The sequence below is a fragment of the Empidonax traillii genome, unplaced genomic scaffold (genome assembly GCF_003031625.1).
Source record: "Empidonax traillii isolate 1590-97213 ecotype Southwest subspecies unplaced genomic scaffold, ASM303162v1 scaffold1615:size88005, whole genome shotgun sequence".
Classification (NCBI taxonomy): Eukaryota; Metazoa; Chordata; class Aves; order Passeriformes; family Tyrannidae; genus Empidonax; species Empidonax traillii.
In genome coordinates, this window is record NW_020956808.1 from 19577 (window position 1) to 40926 (window position 21350).

Below are 21350 nucleotides of genomic sequence, written 5' to 3' on the forward strand. Positions count from 1 at the left end.
TTGTTCAGACAAAGGTTAATAGGGGCCTAGTGGTCTCTGAAGACTCTGCAGTCACACTTAGGTGTGAAATCCTGGAGCAGCAATAAAGATGCTGCACAGACAAGGAAGTCTCAAGAGAAGAATTTAATCTGTCTAAATATTCTCATTATGTACATAGTTTTCAGCTTCCATTCACAGTAATCAGTGCAGAGACAGCTTCCAGAGGCCTTTTTGGACAATAAGGCGTGAAAAAGGATTTTTACGTCAGTCATTATTCCTCTCTCCATCCCCAGCTTGAAGAGTAAATGTTTGAAATTATTTTTGTTGAAAAGAAGAGACTGTGTTGGGAGAGAAAGAGTCGACAGGAGGAAGGCAGCACAGGTCTTTGGCAGACTGGTGGGACTTGGCACAAGACAGCTCCCATTGGCACCATTTGCCCAGAAAACCTCAAATAGATTATTTCTCATGCTGGTCCAAAATAGGTTTTCTGTGGGGTCATGCACAGAGTATGAAATATAATACTACATATCCAGAGGACTGCTTCACTGGAACGGGCAAGAGGTTCCAGTTACATCCACCCATCTTTCTCCTAAAAGTCATTTAAACCTAAATACAGTATTAGGATGAGGTAAGAAAACTAGAGGCAGACATCTAGGACAAAAGGGCTGATCCAAAAACTCAGCTGTTTTCTTTTGGGATCACAGTGTCCATCTGTCCCCTTGCCACAGGGGAACTTAGTCTGCAAAAAGAGACCTTGTTTGTCCACTGAAACGTGGAACCCAAATTATTCCATCAAGCAAGAATTCAACAAAGAAAGTTAAGACAACAGAGCAAGTTCTCCGTGGGTATGATCCCCTGGGACCAAGCTGTGCTCTTGATGCATCTCACCCCTCCTCACTGTCACGTTGCCTTTTCCTCTTCAGACAAGCAGGTTTCAGCTTTTCTTGCATGGTCAAAACTCTACTTCTATACACAACAAGCTTGGACAAAATGTGTAGAGATAATTACAATGGTTTACTACTGAATTTTTTACTTGGAGTCAAGTGACTTCCTCCTCCTGCCCTCCCATTTCCAGGTTTCTGTCAGGAAGTTCAAGAGCTCAGCTGGTCACTAGTTGTCCACACTGCAAACAGGACAGTGGGGTAAACATTAACCCAGAGAGAGAGGGAAAAATAAGACCCATCACAGCCACCTGAGAGGCAGCCCAAATTCGAGGACGTGGTCAGTACTGTGGTCTGAATGTTTTATAAATGATTACATCTCTTACCTCTCCCTATAGAAGTCACCATCATCTCTGTTTTCTGGAGAATGAAACCACACAGGTCAAGCAGGGAGTGGGACTAGCAGAACTGGAGGTAGAACAAAGTCCCAGTTTACTCCCATACTCACCCAGTAAAAAGCATTAGAGACCTTAACAGAAAGGCACTTGGAGGTCATGCTGATACCCAGCAGTCCCCTGAAAATAGTGATGGTGAGAACTGCCCCCCAGCAGTAACCCACTACAGGCTGGTCTGTTCTCCCACAAACAATCCCTCCCTCCTTCTAAGGGGCAGCAGAAAAAGCACTGCAACCTCCTCCCAGTCACGGAGCAGGAAAGGATTAACCACTAGCGAAGACTTTGCAGATATTTATTCTCCAAATCCACAAGACAAGCAGAGGGAAAAGCTCCTCTGAGAGTTATGTACACAGACTGCAAGTCTAATGCTTACACAGTCTTAATTTTTTTAATTTTGCAAGTCCTAACAACAATTATCTTCATGAATTATAGACATAATATCCGAGAGATGCAGGCAGTAATTAATGCATGTCTGCCTTTTCTGACTAGCTCCTTCTGCTGGGTCAGGGAGAGTTATTGAAATTCAGGAAGGAAATCTTCAATCTTCTGGAAGTTTTAAAGAAACAGACCAAGACACAATTTTATAAAGCAATAATATTTCTCTTAAATAATTAAGTAGACTTTGACATTCCCTAATATTTCTGAGGCCCAGCTCTTATTTCTGCAATAACGTTGGAACAAGTGTACTCAGGGATGTGATCCACTGCACGTCCAAAATGTACTAACTGCAAAATTGCCTCAAATAGTCTTTTTCTCTGGATTTCTCTGTGCACACACAGCCACTCTCACTCCTTTTTCCTGAAATTCTCACCAGGACCCTTAACAGAAGCCACACTATACAGTACTGGCATCGCTCCCTCTTCTCTTTTTGCCCTACCAACACGTCTCCAGGTAGGAGCACTCAACACTCCCCAAGCTCTAGAAATGCCACGTTCATCATCCTTTGGGAAAAACTCTGGTTGCACAGCAGAACCCCAGCACAGTAATGGATGCAATAGACAATCCTGAACTAGACAAAGCTATTACTAAAGCAGCATACAGCACTGGATGTTGTCTAGGCTGGCTGTTTCCATCATCTTTCAAACAGCAGATTCTCCTGCAGCATTAACAATTTTATTCACATGAAGAATGGACTCAATGATCCTTGTGGGTCCCTTCCAACTCAGGATATTTTATATTCTAAAGCAGTCGAGTGAGCTTAATATACTTCAATATCTTGACAACAATTACCCCCAAGTGAATATTACTTAGCCAGCCACTGAAAAACCCACTGAAGAAAAACCCAGCCTTTGGCAAGAACATCTCACCTGCTTAAGCAATATAAAACTACACAACAAGACGGACAGAACTCAATCTCAAAACCATAAGGATCATTCTGATGGCCAACAAGTTCACACAGAGCCATATCACCAAGAACAGGAAGGAGGTATTTGGCCAAAACGGCCAGATTGAACCAAAAGCTTCACACCGTGTTGTTCACTTGAACTTGAACATTATCTCTCCAGGGAAAAAAAAGAAATCTTTATCACTAGAAGCAAAGTTTAAGTGGCAACAGTGGCCATCCCAGTTCCAGAAACTCACCAGGTACAGCCTGTAAGCATCAATCCGCCGAATTGGCCCCCAGCACTTGTCCGTGTCGTTGTACTTTGTGCCATCTCCAACACTGCAAGAATGGTTGCCAGTGACACTGCTGGGAAAGGAGGGAGAACAAAAGACAGTAATTAACTCCTAGCAGATGTCTTCCCCTCTCCTGCATTCAAGAAGGAAGAATGAGCAGAGGCCGTTCCTCCCTCCCGCTTTCTGGACTGTGTAACAGAGCAAGTCAGCGAGTACTGGGCATTTAAAATTCTTGAATTGCCTGCAGTTATTTGCAAGATTGGTCATTTAGTCATCAAGCTGGTGAGTTTAGGTCATATAGAGATCACTGAGGTTTTCCATTTCCAAGACACAAGTCCAAATCCAGCCCAGCCCAGATTCGATCAAACCAATCTTTTTCATTATCTGTCTCTTTGAGAAAGGCATCACTCTCAGTCCACTGCTAAGTCCATATAACATCACCACTCTCTGGCCTCTGACTTAATAAGTACCACACATCTCAGCCCTTACCCAAAGAGACAGACAAGCTAAAATATTTCAGAGTATTGCCATCAAACTTTTGAGCAACAAGTCCCATGTCTACAAGTGCTAGAGCTGGAAGTGCTTCCCACCTGAGGGCTCTGGAATCAGGTCAGCTACTTTGCAGGCAGGCAGCAGGCACTCGGGTGGGGAATACAGAGCAACTTCACCCTCCCACCCACAAGAGATGAGCTGTACTTGAGTCATTTCTCCACTTTACTCTTCAGAAAGTAGAGCTGATCCTAGTGAGGTTTATAACCCCATCACATCCAAAGCCTGCCCTCTTTCCCCATTAGCACCCAAACCCTCAGCAATAAGCACACTTACCAGGTCACCTGCATGAGAGAGACTGGTACTGCTGCTGCGTAGATTGCCAGATCTCCATAGAGGTAGATAATTATGCAGAAATAGAAGAGATTGACACCCACTGCAGAAAAAGGAAATATTATCCAGACACTGAAGAGTACACAGAAACTCTTGTACTCTACAATTCAAATATACAAAATTTTAAAGATCTTAAAAATCACCATTTGCCCTCATAGTTTACTTCCTTCTGCAGCAAACTCCACCCAAGCTCGGGGAACTCCCCATGGCACAGGATCTGATGGGGCATGAGGGGCCTCAGAGCTCCCCTCTGCTTCCTTCAATACCTGGCACTGACACTAAACCCTCTTGTTCAAGCCCATCCTGCAGTCAAGACCAACAGGTCTCACATAAGTCACCTGCCAGACGAAGCTGTCAGCTTGGAACAGCCACAGGCAAACATCCAGCTGATGCTCTCAGACTCGGTGTGAGCACAGTCTGACAAACAGTGAAATGCAGAGAGAAGATGCTTTTAGTCTCTGATGATTCCAAACCCTCTGCTTGCAAACCTGCAGGACCTTCACATTAGGGACTTGGCCCTGCAGAGCTCAGACTCCACAGGGCTGAAATGGAGCTGCTTTGGAAGATTCCCTACCACTGGCAACTTGAGCCAAGGTACAATTCTGCAAAGCTTTAAAACTCTGTTTCTAAGCCCTCTTACCCTTCCACCACCACATATGCTGTTCATGCCCCTACTGATTTTTTGGGTGTTTTTCTTTTTCTTTTTTTTTTTTTTTTTAAAGCTTGCTCTGGCTTCACCTAACAGATTAAAAAACTCTTGCACAAATCAATTGGGTGCACAGAACAGCCTTACTGGGGCACAAAAAGATACTGCTGTGGAGGGCTAAAATCTGCAGGGATAAAGAAATGCTTGATGAGACCACGGGATTCTCTTCTTCCAAGCAAGTCTGTATAAATCTCAGCAAGGAAAAACAAATTGGAAGACGTTTTAGTTCAGAGACAGGTGAGTTACAGAAAAAAAGCCTCACATTTGTTTCATTTAGGAAGTTGACATTGAAGGAAAACAGCTCAAGGAACTTGCCCATACTTTCAAGTTGTGTGATGCCAGCTGATGCTTAATCCTAGTGCAGCTTGAGCAAATCAATTCACCTGTGCAAGCCTCACCTCACACTCACAGCTGTGACAACTACCAACAAGGACAGCACTGCTGCAGGAATGGGGACTCCTATTTCTACAGCTTAGGTGCCCCAAAGTTTTCTCATGTTTTGCCATCATACTGGCCCTGGACCTCAGGATGTTAGAAAACATTAATAGCCATTTTCCTTCATTTAAATGAATTATTCAATATACTGAGCCTACTTAGCATAAAATATTCCTAAAAAGGGGCTGTATCAGGAAAGCAGCAAGAAAACTTCCCTGCTTCTGTACAGCAGCACTAAGTCAATGCTCTAGACTTTTCCTGGTTTGTCTAAAGAGACAAATGGAGATATTACAGAAGTTGTCAGGTCATTCCATATAGTTTCCCCCTGTTTTCCTGCTCTATGAAAGATTGAAGATGGCTTCACAGTGAAGGACTCTCTTGTACTGTTCTGCAGACAGCAACAAACGACCTACCAGTTTTCTCCAATTTCCCATTAAAAGGGGTTGAGGGTTATAACAAAATATCAGAAATAGGATAGAAACTGCAGACACACTAAGCTTAGTACTACAGACTCAGTTAGATTCTGTTTTGGGATCTCCACTGGTCTCAGGCCTCAGCTGCCCCACACACACAAAATAAGGCTGACACAACCACAGCAGCACCACCCAGCACCCACTAGCACACACTATATATCCCTGTTTCAGTGCAGACTTTCCTGTCTGTAGGAAGTCCAAGTGATAGTCCTCTCCCAAACTCACCTTCTCGAACACAGGAAGACTTTACCATCAGTTCTTTTATAAACTGCTGCTGACCCTCCCTAATCAATACTTTCATTACTGGGCACAAAACGGGGAGAAAAAAGAATCAATGACTTCCCGTGAGGAAACAGTATGATAGATGTGCCTGGAATCCATTACTGCAATAAATGACTGCTTGGTCCCAGAAGAAAGCACCCAACATTGCACATTAAAAAATAAAAAAAAAATTAAAACAAGAAACAGAGCAGTTCTTCAGAGCCAGCTCTTTCGAAAGGGCACAGAGGCTCTTCACAGCCTAAACCTAAGTCAGCTCCCTTTAAGAAAACAGACAGTCTGAAATTGAGATTTATCCCCAGCTTACCTCCTAGGACTGCGGATTCAACTCCTGTCAGATTGCTGAAAATAAAAATCAGTCAAGGGAAAGGAGCAGAGAACTCACTAGAAATCAGAGGCTTTGAGGTCTATCGCACAGCTTTCACCAGCCTTCCCTCTGAAGGCTGTAAAGCCCTCAGACACCCTGGGTTGGGATCCACGCTTCGTATATCGTGAGTAAACACCCACCCAGACATTTGTGAGCTGTGAAACCACACGGGTTGGTGCTTGGAGCTGGGAATTCCCCAGTGTGGCCCAGTTTCTCAGCACAAGGCAGCAGACACTGGTCACTGAGCCCTTACTGAAGGCCCTTCTGTGCAGCCATCAGGAGGGAGCCCCTCAGCACGGATCTGCAGAGGGAGGTACTTCACTTGTCTGTCTCTGCAGCTGCTCCCAGGACAGAGGGTGTCTCTGAACCAGGACTTAGCGACAGGGATGAAGCCTCACTGCTGAGCTCAGAGGAAGGGAAAGCAGCAAATGAGTTACAGCTGCCCCAGACTCTTCCCATCTGGAAGTCACAAGTTAAGTCAGGCCATGGTCTGCAGCTGTTCCAGTGGCCTTCCTGCAGACAGATTCATCCCTTTGCGACGGGCTCAGTAGACCCCGGGGAGGATCCCTAACACAGAAATCAGATAACTGTGGCTAAAGCAACATTAAGAAGAGGGATTAAGATTTAAGAGTACTAAGCAGTTTATTTCACTTTGCTCAGAAGCTACATCGGTGCCGGCGGAGAGAGGACACGTATTCCCAGCACCCTCTAGTGTCCGAGCACCAGAGAGGTCCAGAAGGCACTTGTCCAACACCTGCCTGGTTTTGGGGCATCCTTTTCAGCTTCCCTTTGAGGAATATGCAAAGAAGGGGCCTCCTGAAACTTGATTATGAAGACACTCTGTCTCCTGTGACACCCCCCCAGCCCTCCACAGCTGAGTCCTCATCAACCAACACTGCTAAACCCCATTACATGGTGATTGCCCTCAAAGCACTTCCAAATATTACTCCTCAGAGGAATATCGAGAGACAGGGAGGTGTTCACGGTGTTTTATAGATAGCAAAGCAAACAAGGAAAAACTTCTCTGAGGTCAGAGCAACTCAGTGCTACAGGCGAGACCAGGAACAAGACGCTTCTGACACACTTCTCTTCCCTGACTAGAAATGTGGCAGCCTGATCCAAGGTGGATTATTCTGATAGTCCTGTGTGATTCAAATCTACAAAAGCCTAGAAGAGGCATGCATGAAAATTAAAAAGTTTTTTTTTCCAATTAGACTTTAAAATCAGAAGTAATAGTTCATAGAATCTTCACTCCTTAAGCCCAGCTGTCCTTCAGAGGCAACAGCCTAATGCTGGCACAATGCTGATGTAACATAGTGGAAAAAACCAGCCTGTCACCTCTTTGCAAGGTGGCCAGTGAACAAGGGAAAACATCATTTTCCACAATAAATGGGGCCTGACAGGTTCAAAACTGCACAGCCACGGTGTCTGGTGATGTTCTGCCTCTGCACAGCATTTCATTACACTGTTTTACAGGTTTGAGAATCTCTACCATTGTGGTTTGCATCTCTGTTCCACGGAGCAATGGCCAGGGATGTATTGCAATACGGTTACAAGTTTGTTCCCTGGCATACAAGAGGCATTTAAAAACAGAAACACAAGCCAGCTACCTGTCATATGCTCAGCAGGGACCCTTTCAGCAGTTCATGTCCCAGCACCTCTCTTGATGATTCCCCAGGCACAGGCAATTCCCAGAAGCTCCCATGAGAAGTCTCTCTTCTTCAAACCGATACAGGGCTCAGGGAAGCCTGAATGTCTTATTCTTAAATGCTACAACCAAGACGGAAGTGGCAAAAACTGCAGCTGGGCTTCACTGCTTTAAAGAGTGGAGATCACAGAGGACAGATGCAGTTCAGAGGCAGGTGAAGGGCAGTCAGAAAAGGCACTGACTCACACTTGCCTATCTCGAGAAACTGGGCCCATAACCTGCAGTGTTTTGCTGGTTCTGTGCCCACCACAGCAGGTTCTGGCCCACCTGGCCCATAAATACTTCATAGAAATATCACACAGGAGGATGAACACAGTCCACAGAGAGAAAGAACGACACTTTTGGGTGCGATTATCACAAACTCAGGATGCAAACCCACACTGAAAAAACCTTGCACACTTAAGCAACAGCCATACACAGTGTCCAGGAGGACCTGAAGGGCCTTTTGAAAACATGCATCACTTACCTTTATTGAAGAACATGGAAGCCATTTGGCCCATTTCCACCCTCTCAGTGATTTCAAAGATATTGGGTGAGCCACGTCTCTCTGCACAGTGGAAAAAAGAAGTGTTTCAACCAATCCCTCCAGTAAACCCAGAGGCCAAACTACCTGGACACTTGGGAAGCTCTAGCAGCAGTTTGAAGGACAGTTTGTACGACTCCACAGCTGCAGAGTCACTGGTCCAATTACTCTACCGAAGCTAGTTTAAAAGTGTTTAGAAAATAAGATGTTCTCATCTTAGTGACCTAGAAGGAGAAGATCTTTATCAGACTGCAGAAGGTAAACTGAATTTTCAATGAGTCTTATCTTGCAAATGCTAAGGACTTTGGGATGTGAGCACATGGAATTAAGGGTGAAATGGACAGAGGAGTCCACACTTGTGGAATTCTCTGGGACACTGTCTGCAGAGAAGAGCTCTTGGAGCAGCGAAGGCATGAACTGAGTACTCACGAACTGACAGGATAGGCCGTGTCTCTGCTCGCTCGTAGCCATCTGGGAGGAGAACATCACTGTCAGATACTCCAGAGGAAGAATCTTCATCCTCATCATCCTCCTGGATGAAAAGACCAGACCGCTGCTGAGATATGTGCTACCCACAGTAAAGGCTTTGGCACCACCAGTGTCACGGTCACTTCCAGACCCTCAAAGGAAGGTCCCTAACAAGGAGGGCAGGACATGCAAGCAAAGGTAACCCCAGGGAGCCCTTGGGATGCTGTGGAGGGCAGAAGAGGGCATTGGCAGAACAGGCTGAAGTGAGTGACAGGCTCTGCTGTCCCAGCCCGAGGTCACACACACAGCAACAGTGGCCAGCTCCTGTAGCGATACATGGCACAAGGAAGTGAGAAACTTCTGGCAGATCTGCAGCGCTGCAGAACTGGTAGGAAAAAATCTAAACATACAAAGTCTCAGCTAGTCAGAGCAGGCAGGTCTAGCTCCTAACTCCATCCCACTAACACAGGGGTCTAAATCAGTGCAAACAATTACGCCTCCCTCTGATCCAGAAAAGCCACAAGTAAGCTTTACAGCAAGGGCATAATTCAGAACTGTCCACTCCCTGGGATACAGCCCAAGTAACAGCAAGGACATTCCAGCCTGTCCCAGTTAAATGACCTGAGATCAGCAAGGATTTATAGTCCTCAGCACACTCCAAATAGCACCAATATATTGGCTGCCACCTCTCCACATTCACTGAGCAGCGCTTCTGGGCAAGGAGAGCACGATCAGTAAGAAATGTGAACAGCACGAGAGATTTTTCAAAGCAGGAGCAGAAAATCTTGTCTTTAATGAGCAACCCCACAGGGAACTAACAGCCATATTTTATATGGCAAAGTTAAGTACAGTAGAAATTTATTTCTTTAGAGTTAGTAACGAGGCACGGCAAAGATGCAGAGGAATCCCAGGCAAATCCTACAGGATAGAAGAACACAAGAAAACGTAAAATTAAACCCCACACAAACCTTGCGTTTTTCCATTCTCTTCCATCTCAGCTGGGCATTTGCAGCAGCCATGGCTTCCACCACAAAGGTCGTAGTCATATAGCTACAGAGAGAGGAATTCAATTGATATCATCAATAACAGTCAAGAACTGTCACTGAAGAGAGATGGAGAATTATTCCCATCTGTTTGTAGGAGCAAAAAAACAAGCAAAACCAACCCTTTTGCCAGCTCCCCACACACTGTTTTGGTAGTGTTTCATCTTGTTTTATTGCTCCCTTCTGCTCTTGAGATTCAGGTGTTCAAGCAGACCACAAAATGCAATAAAGTATAACACGCCTTCAGATACAATAAGACACTTTAGATATTTGGAAGGCACCTTCCTGGTGTTTCTGTGCGTTGAAGGCAGCAAGAGGACTTTGCCCTTTGCTAGAAAGCAAGTTTCCTTCCTCTTTTTACAGCCTAGGATGAGCACACTATTATTCTGAAACTCATCTGTTAGGGCCTGTGGCAAAGGTACTACAGTCTCTTAAATAATTTTATAAATGGCATCAGAAGCAAAGCAGCAATAGAAGAAGGAGAGATCACACATGCATGCAAATACACGTTGCTGGAAGCCAGGGGAAAAAGCTGTTCGGGGAGACAGTGAGAGTCACTGATGGAAGGAATGTCATTATCTCAGCTAAAAACAGTCCTATGATATTAATAAATTTTAAAAAACCCTCAAATCAATCTTATTTAAGGCTTTAAAGTGGTTTCTCACTGCTTTAGGAGCCGGACTCGCTTATTGAGCTCAAATGAGAGATTAGTTTTGAAAGAATAAAAGGAAGTGCTGAGGTCTGTGTGGCAATTTCTGCCCAGACTTTTCCTGCACTGAAGGTGCCCAGCAGGCACGAGGAAGTCACAAGCGCCAGAACAAAAGCCACAGAGCAATGCAGCTCCCAAGGCACGTACTCCTTTGAGCTGCACCTTTTCAGTTTAATCCAGTGCAGTTCTGGTACAAAGGTTTGGAGCTTTGTGTTCTTCTGCTGACCTTGAAGGATTTTCTGCTGGTGCTGAGCTTCCTACATTGAATTTATGCTTTTATACTAATGTAGCTAAAAGGAATTGCTTCCAAAGCTCCCAGTTACTGGTATCCCCACAGTTTACAGCATCCAGCTAGGAGGCAAGGCACTAAAAGCATTACTACAGCCAGTAATGACCATACAGTTCCTCTGTTTAGCAGCACCTAACAGATCCCAAAGGCTCTGCCTCAAAACTAAAGGCACGTTCAGGCTGAGAGAGCTGGTTATTGATGAGGCTGGGACTTCAAAATTCCATTCTTACAAAAGGCAGGAGGGAATTTTGGTTTTATTTTTCAAATTCTTGTTTTTATTTTAAAACCAAGCAACAAGAGATTCACAGCCCATCAGAAGATGGCAATTCTATCAATAGCTCCTCAGACACCAGCGCTGTATCCACAGCCTTCAGCTCCATCTGCTGCTCCAGCACGGAGGCACCTGGGCAGCAGCTCGTAGTGAGCCAATGGGAAAATCAGGAGAGCAGCTCCAAGGTCTCAAGTAGTGAAGGTCTGGAGGAGATAAGACAGGCCTGGCTATACAGGAATTTGTTTTTCTGACACTCTTGCAGCTGTGAGAGCATTGCCAGAAGCCCAGAGAGAGCTTACACACCTGCATCACATCTGCAAGTCACAAAGCAGAAGCACTACCCCATGTCACCCGTGACCTGGGTGGTGGTTGGGGAATCGATCCGTGACGGAGGCAAGCATGGAACGTATCCACAGTGAGGACAAAAAAAAGGAAACTGGGAGAAAGGTCCTAGTAGACTCTGCACTGGAGGAAAAGTCTTGCCCATCAGTCAGGAAATGGGATGTAGCACCATACTGCAGGCAGTCAGGAAGTGCATCCGCCCAAATCAGGGCAGAGACCAAGTCTCAAGGAGCAGAGCACAGGAAAGCAGCAAAAGCCAACACTGTCCTCACAGCCCCACCCCACTGAACTCCCCTCCAGTCCCCCACAGACACACACTCATGTCCTACCTCATAAATCCCAGGAACATGAGCAGGATGAGGCTGACGAGCCACCCCGCTGTCGCAAAGGCCTTCGGCATTGTGAGGGCTCCCGTCCCGACGATGAGGTTGAACATGTAAACCAGACCAACCTGCAACCAGCCACAGGATCCAGCATCAGTCAGAGCGTGCCAGGAATCACCCAAAACAACTCACTTATGCACAGACTCACACAGAGAGGGCAATCCTTGAGCGGGCAGGGTGGGAGCAAGAAATAACTAGAGGAGAGGACTGATAACCAAAGGGAACAAAGTGAGTGTCAGCACAGTTCTGGAAAGAAAAAAAAAAAAAAAAGAAATATCCCTCTCCCTTTTCCTAATTATTTTTAAAAAATTTTTTTCTATTTTAACTTTTAAAGTTAGAAAGCACATGAGCTTTTTATTTGTTTGTTTTGAAATCACTGCCTTCTACCCGAAGGTCTCTGCTGTGGGCTGGAGTCTCTCCTTGTTTTTCTGACCTGAACCCAAGCAGTTATGACTGTGCACCTGAGTTACCTTTCAGAAGTGCTTGTTCTTCTTTATTCTTAGTCAAGAAGGAAATATCCAGAAAGAATTCTAATTCAAAGCCTACTTGACATTTTACCAGTAAGCAGCTGAGCACCTTCTGAAGAAGGGATTTTACTTCCTGAAGGGAAAGGATTTTATCTTCTCTGGCAACGAGCTTTTTTACTGCACAGGGACAAAAGAGAATCCTGCACCCGGACAGGACCCCCAGGCTATGCATTTAGCTGAATTCAAGATCAAAAACTGCCACAAAGTTGTTGGGCTTTGGGGTTTTTATTTTAATATAGGTCGGAATCTCTCCAGAGGAGAGCCAGTAAAGAAGTGTGTCTGAGCACACTTTTGTGGGTGTGGAGCAATTATAATTGGGAGAATTATTCCCCAGAGACCCTGCAAGCACCTCACTGGCATAAGCACAGCAAATTCATCTTGTGCTGAACCTCCCAGAATGATGATTTTCCTTAACTTTGGTCAAGCAGACAGAGACAAGGATGATGCCCATGAGTTCAGTCTTGTCAGACATCTTCAGGGAAAGAGGAGAGTCACAGCCTTTGAGATTACTCCAGGAAATTCATGCAACACCAACTTAACAACATAAGAGCAGGTGACACTAATCCTTAAGGGTCCAGACGTCCCAGTTACTGTCTCAGTTCCCCATTTTCTCAGCTGTGCCCTATTTCTACAGCCAAATATCTCATTCTCCTAAATTCAATCCTTAACACAGGGATGAAAATTTTAAAGCATTTAAAAGCCAACACACAGATTTCATAGATACAGATTTCTGTATCTAGTGAGTTCACTTCAGAAAAAAAAAATAACAAAACATGTTTGCAAAGCTCTGTTTTTAAAAGCTGACATTTTATGAAGACTTGTGGCTATGAAAACCAGTATTTCCAGTAATATAGGAAAGCAGTAATTGGCTCTGGAGTTGCACCAGCCACCACATTATGGGAAGGAAACTTCCTGACTGCTAATTTTAAGTGAAGTGGTTTAAAACAAATTACAGCAACAGCTGCAATTAAGTAAACTTTGAGAAATTCAGGGGAAAGCTTATATAAAGTAACAAAAGAGAAGAAAGTGGCATAGTTGCAATGTCACAGTTCCCCCCATTTATGCTGCTTCACGTGACACTGTGGGTTGAGGAAAACAGTAATGAAATATAAGAAAAGGGGATAAAAAGGATGGAAGAGCTGGTGTGGGACATTAAGGACTTTTTAATCTATACTTTAGTAATCTCTGATATAAAAAAAACCCCAGTAACTACAAACACTAAGCATTTTTAACTACCCTTTGACCTCCATCATCTCCTGAGCCCATGGGGAAGTGGGAACTGAAAACACAATAGTGAGGGAAGAGTATTTTGAAATTAAAAAACCAACTTGTGAGCAAACCCACAAGCAGCAGAACTCACATAGGGAGAGTAAAGCTCTCCAGTGTCAGTGATGCCTCCTGCCATGCTGGAGATGGAGGGGAGGCCCAGAGCACAGCCAGGAGGGTATTTTCAACTCCTCTTCCCTTTAACCTGGGGAAACACGAGAAAACTGTGTTATTTTTTGCTGGAAAGATGAGGAACTCACCAGTCAGCTTTTGTACATCAGTCTTCTGGCACTTTAATAGACGTCAGCAGGACCTTGCCCTTCGGACAGACCCCCCTCACCAGCACCACTTTCGAGGAGTTTTCATACCTGTTAAGCCAGTTTAAAAGCAACCAAAAGGCCCTGCCCTTTCACAGCACGTGATGACCAAACTTCACCTTCCCCAAACAGCCAGAGGGGCTCTTCCATACACTAAAACCTCAAGAGGAAGAATGACTGCCTTGGGGATGAGCTCACACTGCTGCTTCTCATGCAGTTACTAGTCTTTTCAAGCACGTGCCTGCTGTAAATCAAGAAGCCAAAACCAGCCTACAGTCTCTCCTCATAAATCAAGTACAGAAATGAGCAGACAAATTAAAACACTGCACCTATTAAAGAAACACCAAGATGTTTTTCACCTGCCAAGGTTTCCAAAGCAGAAGTATTTGGGGAAAGAGAAGAAAGTGGAATAGTTTCAATGTCACAGTTCCCCCAGCTTATGCTGGTTCACGTGACAATTCGGGTTGATGAAAACATTAAAGAAATATAAGGAAAGTGCTGTTGCGGGACATTAAGCAGTTTTTAGCAGTTTTAGATCTATACTTTAGGCAGACATTGCCCCTCTTTATTTTATTGAAAATAAACTGTGATATAAAAAAGGTAGAGGGGAGAACCAAAGCCTCCTGAAAGGTTTCAGTGTCAGTAACTAGCCATAGCAGAATTGTTTAAGGGCTTCATACTTCTACATGTGCTCCTACTCAGCCACACAAACTGGGACAAATCATCAGCACGAGCTTCAAAAGGTAAGAGCACCACTAAAAAAACAAACAGTTGTAAGCTGGCACACACACGCTGGATGACAGAAACCACTCTGGCAGCACAGCTCAGCGTGGTCATAACTGGACCAGCCTCAGGAGAAGAGGCCAAACACCATCTTTTATGACAGAGCTGGGCTCAAAACGCAGCAGCCGAGCTTGGCAGCCAGAGAGCGAGCAGCAAGAGCAGGGGTGTGCGGACAGACAGCCCGGGCACGGCCCTCACCCAGCCCGGGGGGACTGACCGCAGGGCCCGCGACCCCCCGAGGCCTCCAGAGCCCCCCGGCCCTGTCCCACAGCCGGAACGCCGCTCGCCCACACCGCCCTGCCCGGGAGAACCCCCCCGCCCCACAGAGACCACACAGAGCCCCCACACCCCGCGGCCTCCTCCCCCGCCCGCTGCACCCCCGCCCCGCACGGGACCCTCCACCCCAGGCCTCTCCCCGCCGGCAGGGCACCCCTCCAGCCCCGGCCCGCACAGTGTGTCCCCTCAGCCCCGCTCTGGTCCCGTCTCCCCGCGGTTCCCCCCGCTCTCCCCCGCTCCCTCACCGGCAGCGGCTCGTGCCGGCGGCCCCGCCCCCGCCGCGCGGGAGGCATTGACGGCGCACGCGCGGAACCTTCCGCGCACGTGACCGGCTGGCTGGCGGGGGGCGGGGCGGAGAGGAAAGCACCGGACCGCGATTGGCTGGCTGGAAGGGGGCGGGGCCGGGGAAGAGGCGGGGGCGCGACCAGAAAAGGGCGGGGTCGTGGAGATGACGGGGCGGGGCTTGCTTGGGGTGGGCTAAAAGGGGCGCGGTTGGGATGGAAAAGGGCGGGGCCAGAACGGGGCGGAAGCGGGACAGGGAAAAAGACCACAATAGCCATTGGGCCGTGGGGAGGGGCGGGGAAGGGCAGGGCAGAGGAGGGGCCAAAAGGGGGCGGAGCCCGGGTTGGGTGTGATGAGGAGGGGTGATGATGTAACACATTTTTGTGTTGGCCCCGCGCATGCGCGGGGGGGTGGTGCTGCAGTGCACGTGACCCGCGGGCGGCGGTCCCGGAGCATCCCCGGACCGGGGACCCCTCGGGCTCCCTGGTGTGGGAGGATCGGCGTGACCTGCGCTCCCCAAGGGCTCCGGCAGCGCTGCTCCGTCCCTCGGCCTCTCCGGACAGCGGGGTGGGGTGCCGGGGCCATGAAGATTAACCAGGACACGGTGCTGCGAGGGAGGAAGGTGGCGTTGGTGCCCTACACGGCCGCACACGTGCCCCGGTACGTGGCTCGTGTCCTGCTCTTTCTGATTTCACTTCTCTCTCTGAAGCGAGTGTGGTGGTCAGAGAGGGCCTCTTCCCCCTGCGAATCACTCCCGGGAAGGCAGGGAGTGTGCCCTCCGTGCCCGTACCGGGTCTCCTGGAAGGGAGAACTTCATCTGTGCCACTGGGTATACCCGTGGAAAGGGGAAATACCTGCCTGTGAGTGAGTGAACACCAGCGGTTCTCCTGTTCTTTCTCTACTGACAGTGTAAGAGCAAAAAAAAAAAACCCCAAAACATCAATGTGTGGATGTTTGATACATTAGGTGTGTAGGTTTCTGAAGTGCTGGCCTGGACAGCTGCAGCCTCAAAAGAGCCATTATTGGTGATTTTGTCAATGTCCAGGAGCTGCCGGATCATCTCACTCGGGATGAAGTGCTCCAGGCGAAGCCTCCAAACTTCAGACAAACACTAAATTTCCACAGAGGGTTCTGATTCCTGTGTTAGAAAAGGGAGAGAAGGTTGTGGACGCTTTGAAGCCGCCACAAAGGCCAGGCTGATGTTTCCAGAGCTGGTTTATGCCCTGATCCTCGGGTGGCCGGTGGGGATCCACCTGCAGTGCTGCAGCTGGGGCGGTGACGTGGCTCTGGGTCCCTTGCCAGGTACCACGAGTGGATGCAGTCGGAGGAGCTGCAGCGCCTGACGGCCTCGGAGCCCCTGAGCCTGGAGCAGGAGTATGAGATGCAGCGCAGCTGGAGGGAGGACGCCGACAGTGAGCATCTGAAATGTTCCCTACGGGAGGGTGGGAGTGGTGGGCAGGTCCTTTTACATCCTGGGAAAGACCCACAGTGAGCTGGGAGTCTCCGGCAAACCAGAGGGGATGTGAGACCCTCTACAACAGCAGCTTTGAACTGGCTTTCTGTTATAATTAAAACATGTCAGGGAACTAGAGGATGTCCAGGGCTGTTGGTGTCCTTTTTCTGCAGTTTTTTAAAGATTACAGTGGATTACTTCCCACAGCATTATGTGCTGATCCTGCCAGCACTCCCCAGGTCTGATCATTATAAAAAAGTGGAAACAGGTTGTGTTTTTCCTTGAGAAATCCAGTGATTGTTATAATCATCTAGTTGAAGCAACTGAATTGGTTCCCTGACTCTCCTACAGGTAACAAATCACTGCCCATAAAAACCTGGTGGAAATATAGTGAGCTGGAAAATACTGAAGCTGGCAAAGACCCCGGTCTGGAGCATTTGTCTTACTCAAAGCATTAAAAGCCTTACTCAAAGCAGTAATAACATGGACCAGATGAATCACTGGGTCTCAGCCTTTTGTGCACCAAACAATTCTTTGCCCAAACTTGCTGCTGAGTAAGACAAGACCTCAGACTTGGGATGGACGTTTTCATGCTCCTTAAACATGCTGTTTCTAGTCTTGATGTCTTTGTCACCCTCACAACGGGTTTTTCCAAATATTTCTTACATTTCTATGGTTGGGAGCAGGCACACTTGGTGTGGGAAACCCAATTATTAGCTCTTCCTTGCTGTTAATGTGTGGAAACTGTTATTCCTCTGACTATTACCTGCCTTTAGGTTCATTCTTCAGTAATCTGGGGATCATTCTCAGCATGCCCTGAGAATGCTGCCTCTTTCTTGTCTTCCCCAGAGTGCACCTTCATCGTGCTGGATGCGGCGCGGTGGCCGGGGCAGGCGGAGGAGGAGTCCTGCATGGTGGGGGATGTGAACCTCTTCCTCACCAACGCCGAGGATCCGACCCTGGGAGAGGTTGAAATTATGATTGCAGGTCAAGTTCTGCTTCATAGCTTTGTTTCCATCTGCTAAAGGCAGCTGCAGACAGATGTTACATACGGCAGATTTTTATTCTCGTGCTTTACCGTGGCTGTTCAGCCCTGATGAGACCTTTGTTGGTGCAGGTCACAGTCTCTTCTGAAAAGTGTCTGGTGCGGCTGATTTGTTTCCCAGAAGTGGATGCTGACTCTGTGACTGTCTCTTTCAGAGCCCTGCTACCGAGGCCGAGGGTTTGGCAAGGAGGCAACTCTGCTGATGATGGCCTATGGTAAGGGTGGCTCGATGCATGGGAACAGCCTGTGATCCAGAAAGACATAATCCCAGTGATTCAGACTTGGTAACAAGGGATGCATCTGCCCCAAGATTGGAGTCCTGTGCTTTTACAGATGTGACAGCTGAGCAGGTAATAGAAATGCTTCTCTCTCTGATTCCTTTTTGCAGGAGTGAGAAGCCTGGGCATCACCAAATTTGAGGCTAAGATTGGTCAGGAAAACGAAGCCAGTATCTGCATGTTCAAAAAGCTTCACTTTAAGGAGGTGCAGTAACAGCCCATCTTCTACCCAGAGAACATGTTTCCCCTGTGACTGGGACTGAGCTGCTTTCCCTCTGTGTGATGCAGGTTGCTGTGAACAGCGTTTTCCAGGAGGTGACGCTGAAGCTGGATGTCAGTGACCAGGAGAGGCGATGGCTCCTGGAGCAGACAAACCACGTGGAGGAGAAGAGCTATGCTGAGCTGAAGCGGCCAGTTGGGGTGCTGGAGACCTGACAGACACATCCAGACACGGGCTGGGTTTCCAGGGAGGAGTTGGACGCTGTTGCAAGGTCTGGGTGTGGAGGACACCGCTGAGCCAACACTGCACTTGACTGTTTTCTGTTACTTTGTCATCTTGTCAACTTTGCACTTTGCCGTGCCAGCCAGGATTACTGCCTGAAGTTTGGACCTGGAGAACAGCCACTAATTCACAGGTTTGGCTAGGAATGACTATAACCTTCACATGCTGTTCCAGCAGAGCCTAAAATCACCAGCAGTTGTTTCCTGGTGCCACCAATTTCTGTACAAGCAGTAACTTCTCCCACTGCCCTTGGAGCAGGGCTCATCAGTTCGGCAGACATGGTCTCATGCGCTGGCAGCTCAGTTTGTTTACTCTTGAATAAAAAAAAAAATGGCAAGGCTCTGAGGTGCCTGAGCGCAGCGTGGGGCTCAGCTGCTTGCTTTGGCTGCTCAGAGTGTGGTTAGGGTTTGTAACAGACAACAGAGACTCTCTGAACCCAGTCTTCCAGGGTCTGGTGCGTTGCAGGGGGGCACTGCTGGGTCCTGGCAGGGAGAGGCCCTGGCGTGGGTGAGCACAGCCAAAGGGCAAGTTAATGTGATGACAATTGTTGATATTGGCTGATCAAGACTAGAGCTGAGCCCCGCCATGGCAGCTGTGCAAGGGAGGGGCAGGGAGCTGCAGGAGGCTGCTGAGACAAACCCCCTGGAGCTTCAGGGTCGTGCTCCAGATCTGGAAACCTCAGGCCAGCACTGAAGGGATATAGCGCTTCATTTTCCCTGGCTGCTTTGGTGGGAACAAGGAGGAAGAGAACACACTGAGAGGAGACATCTCCCTTCTTCCAGCAGCTCAGGAATTGCTCTGCTGAGCCCGGAGGCTCCGTTTGCTGCTCCTCCAAGATGAAGGGGGGGAAGAATATCTGTGACTGAGGGGCAGTTATATTTAGGTAGGAGTTAACCAGCCTGAGCAGCAGTAGATCTGAGATCTGTGGATGAAGAAGAGGCAGTTGTCTGACTCTCACTGCGCAGACTTACCTGTGCAGTTACTCAGCCTGACCTCTCCTGCCCCACACATGCTCTCCACAGCAGGGAGGCTTGCTAAGAGGAGAGGACAGAAGGTAAGGAGGATAACTCACTCCTGTGTGTTTTCCCACTGTAATAGCAGCCGTAATGGCTAATCCTAGACCAGAAATTATCTGTTCCAGTGACGCAGGATCAGGTAGTAACTTTCAGATTCGCCCGGGGATGTTTATATTGGAGATTGGCAGTCTGTGGAATTTTTAGTGTTGCTGTGCCTTTTATTTTTAGGGCCTGGGGAGGTTTTAGTTTTCCAATTTTAGTTAATTAAAATACATGATTCCTGTGACTAATATTAAAGCCAAGCGTGGGAACAGTGTATCATGGTATTTTAAACAACAAGTATTTAGCGTGGATTTAGTTATAGGGAAAGCTTTGTGTGGTAATAAAGTGAAGAGCAGCTCTACTTCCCGCTGGGATTACCATGACAAGGGCTACTAATCCTCCTGCTCTTTGTCACCTGCTGCAGGCAGGAATGGATTCTGTCCTCCAGAACAAGATTTGCAGAACCTGCTGGGCAAACTGCTGGCTCTGTGCTCCTTCTGTGGAGTGTTTCATCCCCGTGCCAGAGGAGTCAGGCCAAACTGGGAGGAGGGATGGAGCTGAGCTGGGATTTGCTCCGCTAAAAACTGACCAAGGTGGGAAAAATAACTTAACCTCTGGTGCCAGGGAAAAGGGGCAGTGATATCCTGTCACAGCTCCCCATGCCCAGCCAGTTGCTCCGGAGCCAGTGAGTGCCCAGCTTGGCATCCCCGGTCCCCCGGCAACGCCAGCGCTCTCCCGCCTCCACAGGGGCTGGGAAAAGCCTTTGCCTGGCAACCCAAAACAAAGTTGGGTCTGTCCCGGAGCTCAGCCCTCCCCCAGGCTGGGGCAGTCCCAGCAAGGCTCAACCAGTGTTCCCACAGAGAACCAGTCCCCGGCTGCTCCGACCAGGCCAGGAGGCAAAAGATGCTCCTGGGACCCACTGGATGCCCCCAGTCCTGCCCTGCAAGGGTGGCCCCAGCCAGACTGGGATGTCCTGCTTGCTCCCCGAGGGGTGAGAGTAGGAAAAAGAGGAGACAGGGGCTCACTTATGTTCAGAGGACACCTTTGGAGAATGAGGCTTGTTGGAATAGTCTCCCCCAGCTTCCAGGGCGAAGTGACAGCCTGCACATTTCCCTGGAAATGAGGTGACACTTTGTCACTTGGTTGTCATTTGAGGTGCAAGACCTTTGTGACCACTCATCAGCTCAGGTAGAGGAGCTTGTCTGGAAGTTTGGAACACAAAACAAGAGTGTGCAGAAGAGGAGGAAATGGGGAGGGGCTGGCCTCAGCCCTTCCCTGTGCCCAGTGCAGCTATAGTGCCACCAGCCTGGCCCTGCTGAGCCAGCCAGGGCTAGATCCATCCATTTAGAAGGACAAGCAGCCCTTTCCCAAATGAACGCCCCTGCTTTCTCCCAACCCAGGTGCAACCCAGGCTCACCCTAAAAACCCCCAGGAGGGCTGGGGGCAGATTGGAGCTGCCCCCAGCAGAGCTGCTGCTCTCCAGCCTGGTTGGCAGACCTGGATTAGAGCTTTGCATCACTGCCCTCACCCCCCTGCACTCCCCAGGGGATTAGAGCCCTTTAATCACCCCGAGGCATTAACCCCCACTGGGACCAGCCGGTGCCTCCCCGACCCCCCATCCTGGCCTCACCAGCTGCTGAGGGGCACCCAAACCAGGCCCAGTGGCTCCCACATTACCTGCCTCTTTTCCCAGCCCCTGGGCACAGCTAGCCCCTGCACTCCCACGAGGTCTGGAAGGATTTAGCCTTAAAAC

At 48.2% G+C, this 21350-nt stretch overlaps 2 protein-coding genes across 8 annotated transcripts in view; one reads left to right on the top strand and one right to left on the bottom strand.

Annotated features, from left to right (window-relative positions):
* Positions 1–15259, bottom strand: part of LOC114070599 (transmembrane protein 104) — a 28846-nt gene extending 13587 nt beyond the window's left edge. For 4 of the 7 annotated variants that reach the window (XM_027908110.1, XM_027908113.1, XM_027908114.1 and 1 more), the window contains exons 1-8: positions 15225–15259; positions 13698–13808; positions 11757–11878; positions 9742–9823; positions 8735–8837; positions 8249–8329; positions 3758–3857; positions 2897–3005 (exon numbers count right to left, since the gene is read on the bottom strand). In XM_027908110.1, the coding sequence (XP_027763911.1) occupies positions 2897–3005; positions 3758–3857; positions 8249–8329; positions 8735–8837; positions 9742–9823; positions 11757–11878; positions 13698–13742 (642 nt within the window). In that variant the 5' untranslated portion in view covers positions 13743–13808; positions 15225–15259. Of the gene's footprint in view, positions 1–1591; positions 1859–2896; positions 3006–3757; positions 3858–8248; positions 8330–8734; positions 8838–9741; positions 9824–11756; positions 11879–13697; positions 13814–14813; positions 14897–15224 lie in introns of those variants that run through there. The other 3 variants (XM_027908116.1, XM_027908112.1, XM_027908111.1) reach the window with 3 other exon arrangements.
* A 578-nt stretch (positions 15260–15837) lies between these two features.
* NAT9 (N-acetyltransferase 9 (putative)) lies at positions 15838–18931 on the top strand. Its single transcript, XM_027908117.1, has 6 exons — positions 15838–15921; positions 16564–16673; positions 17564–17701; positions 17915–17974; positions 18148–18242; positions 18326–18931. Exons 1-6 carry the CDS (start codon positions 15845–15847, stop codon positions 18470–18472), a joined length of 627 nt encoding a protein of 208 aa, XP_027763918.1. The 5' UTR covers positions 15838–15844; the 3' UTR covers positions 18473–18931.
* The last annotated feature ends 2419 nt before the right edge of the window (positions 18932–21350 follow it).

Coding starts and splice junctions, on each gene's coding strand:
- NAT9 (XM_027908117.1), top strand. CDS start 15,845: ATGAAGATTAACCAGGACACGGTGCTGCGAGGGAGGAAGGTGGCGTTG. Junction 15,922..16,563: donor ACGGCCGCACACGTGCCCCG/GTACGTGGCTCG, acceptor GTCCCTTGCCAG/GTACCACGAGTGGATGCAGT. Junction 17,702..17,914: donor GGTTGAAATTATGATTGCAG/GTCAAGTTCTGC, acceptor TGTCTCTTTCAG/AGCCCTGCTACCGAGGCCGA.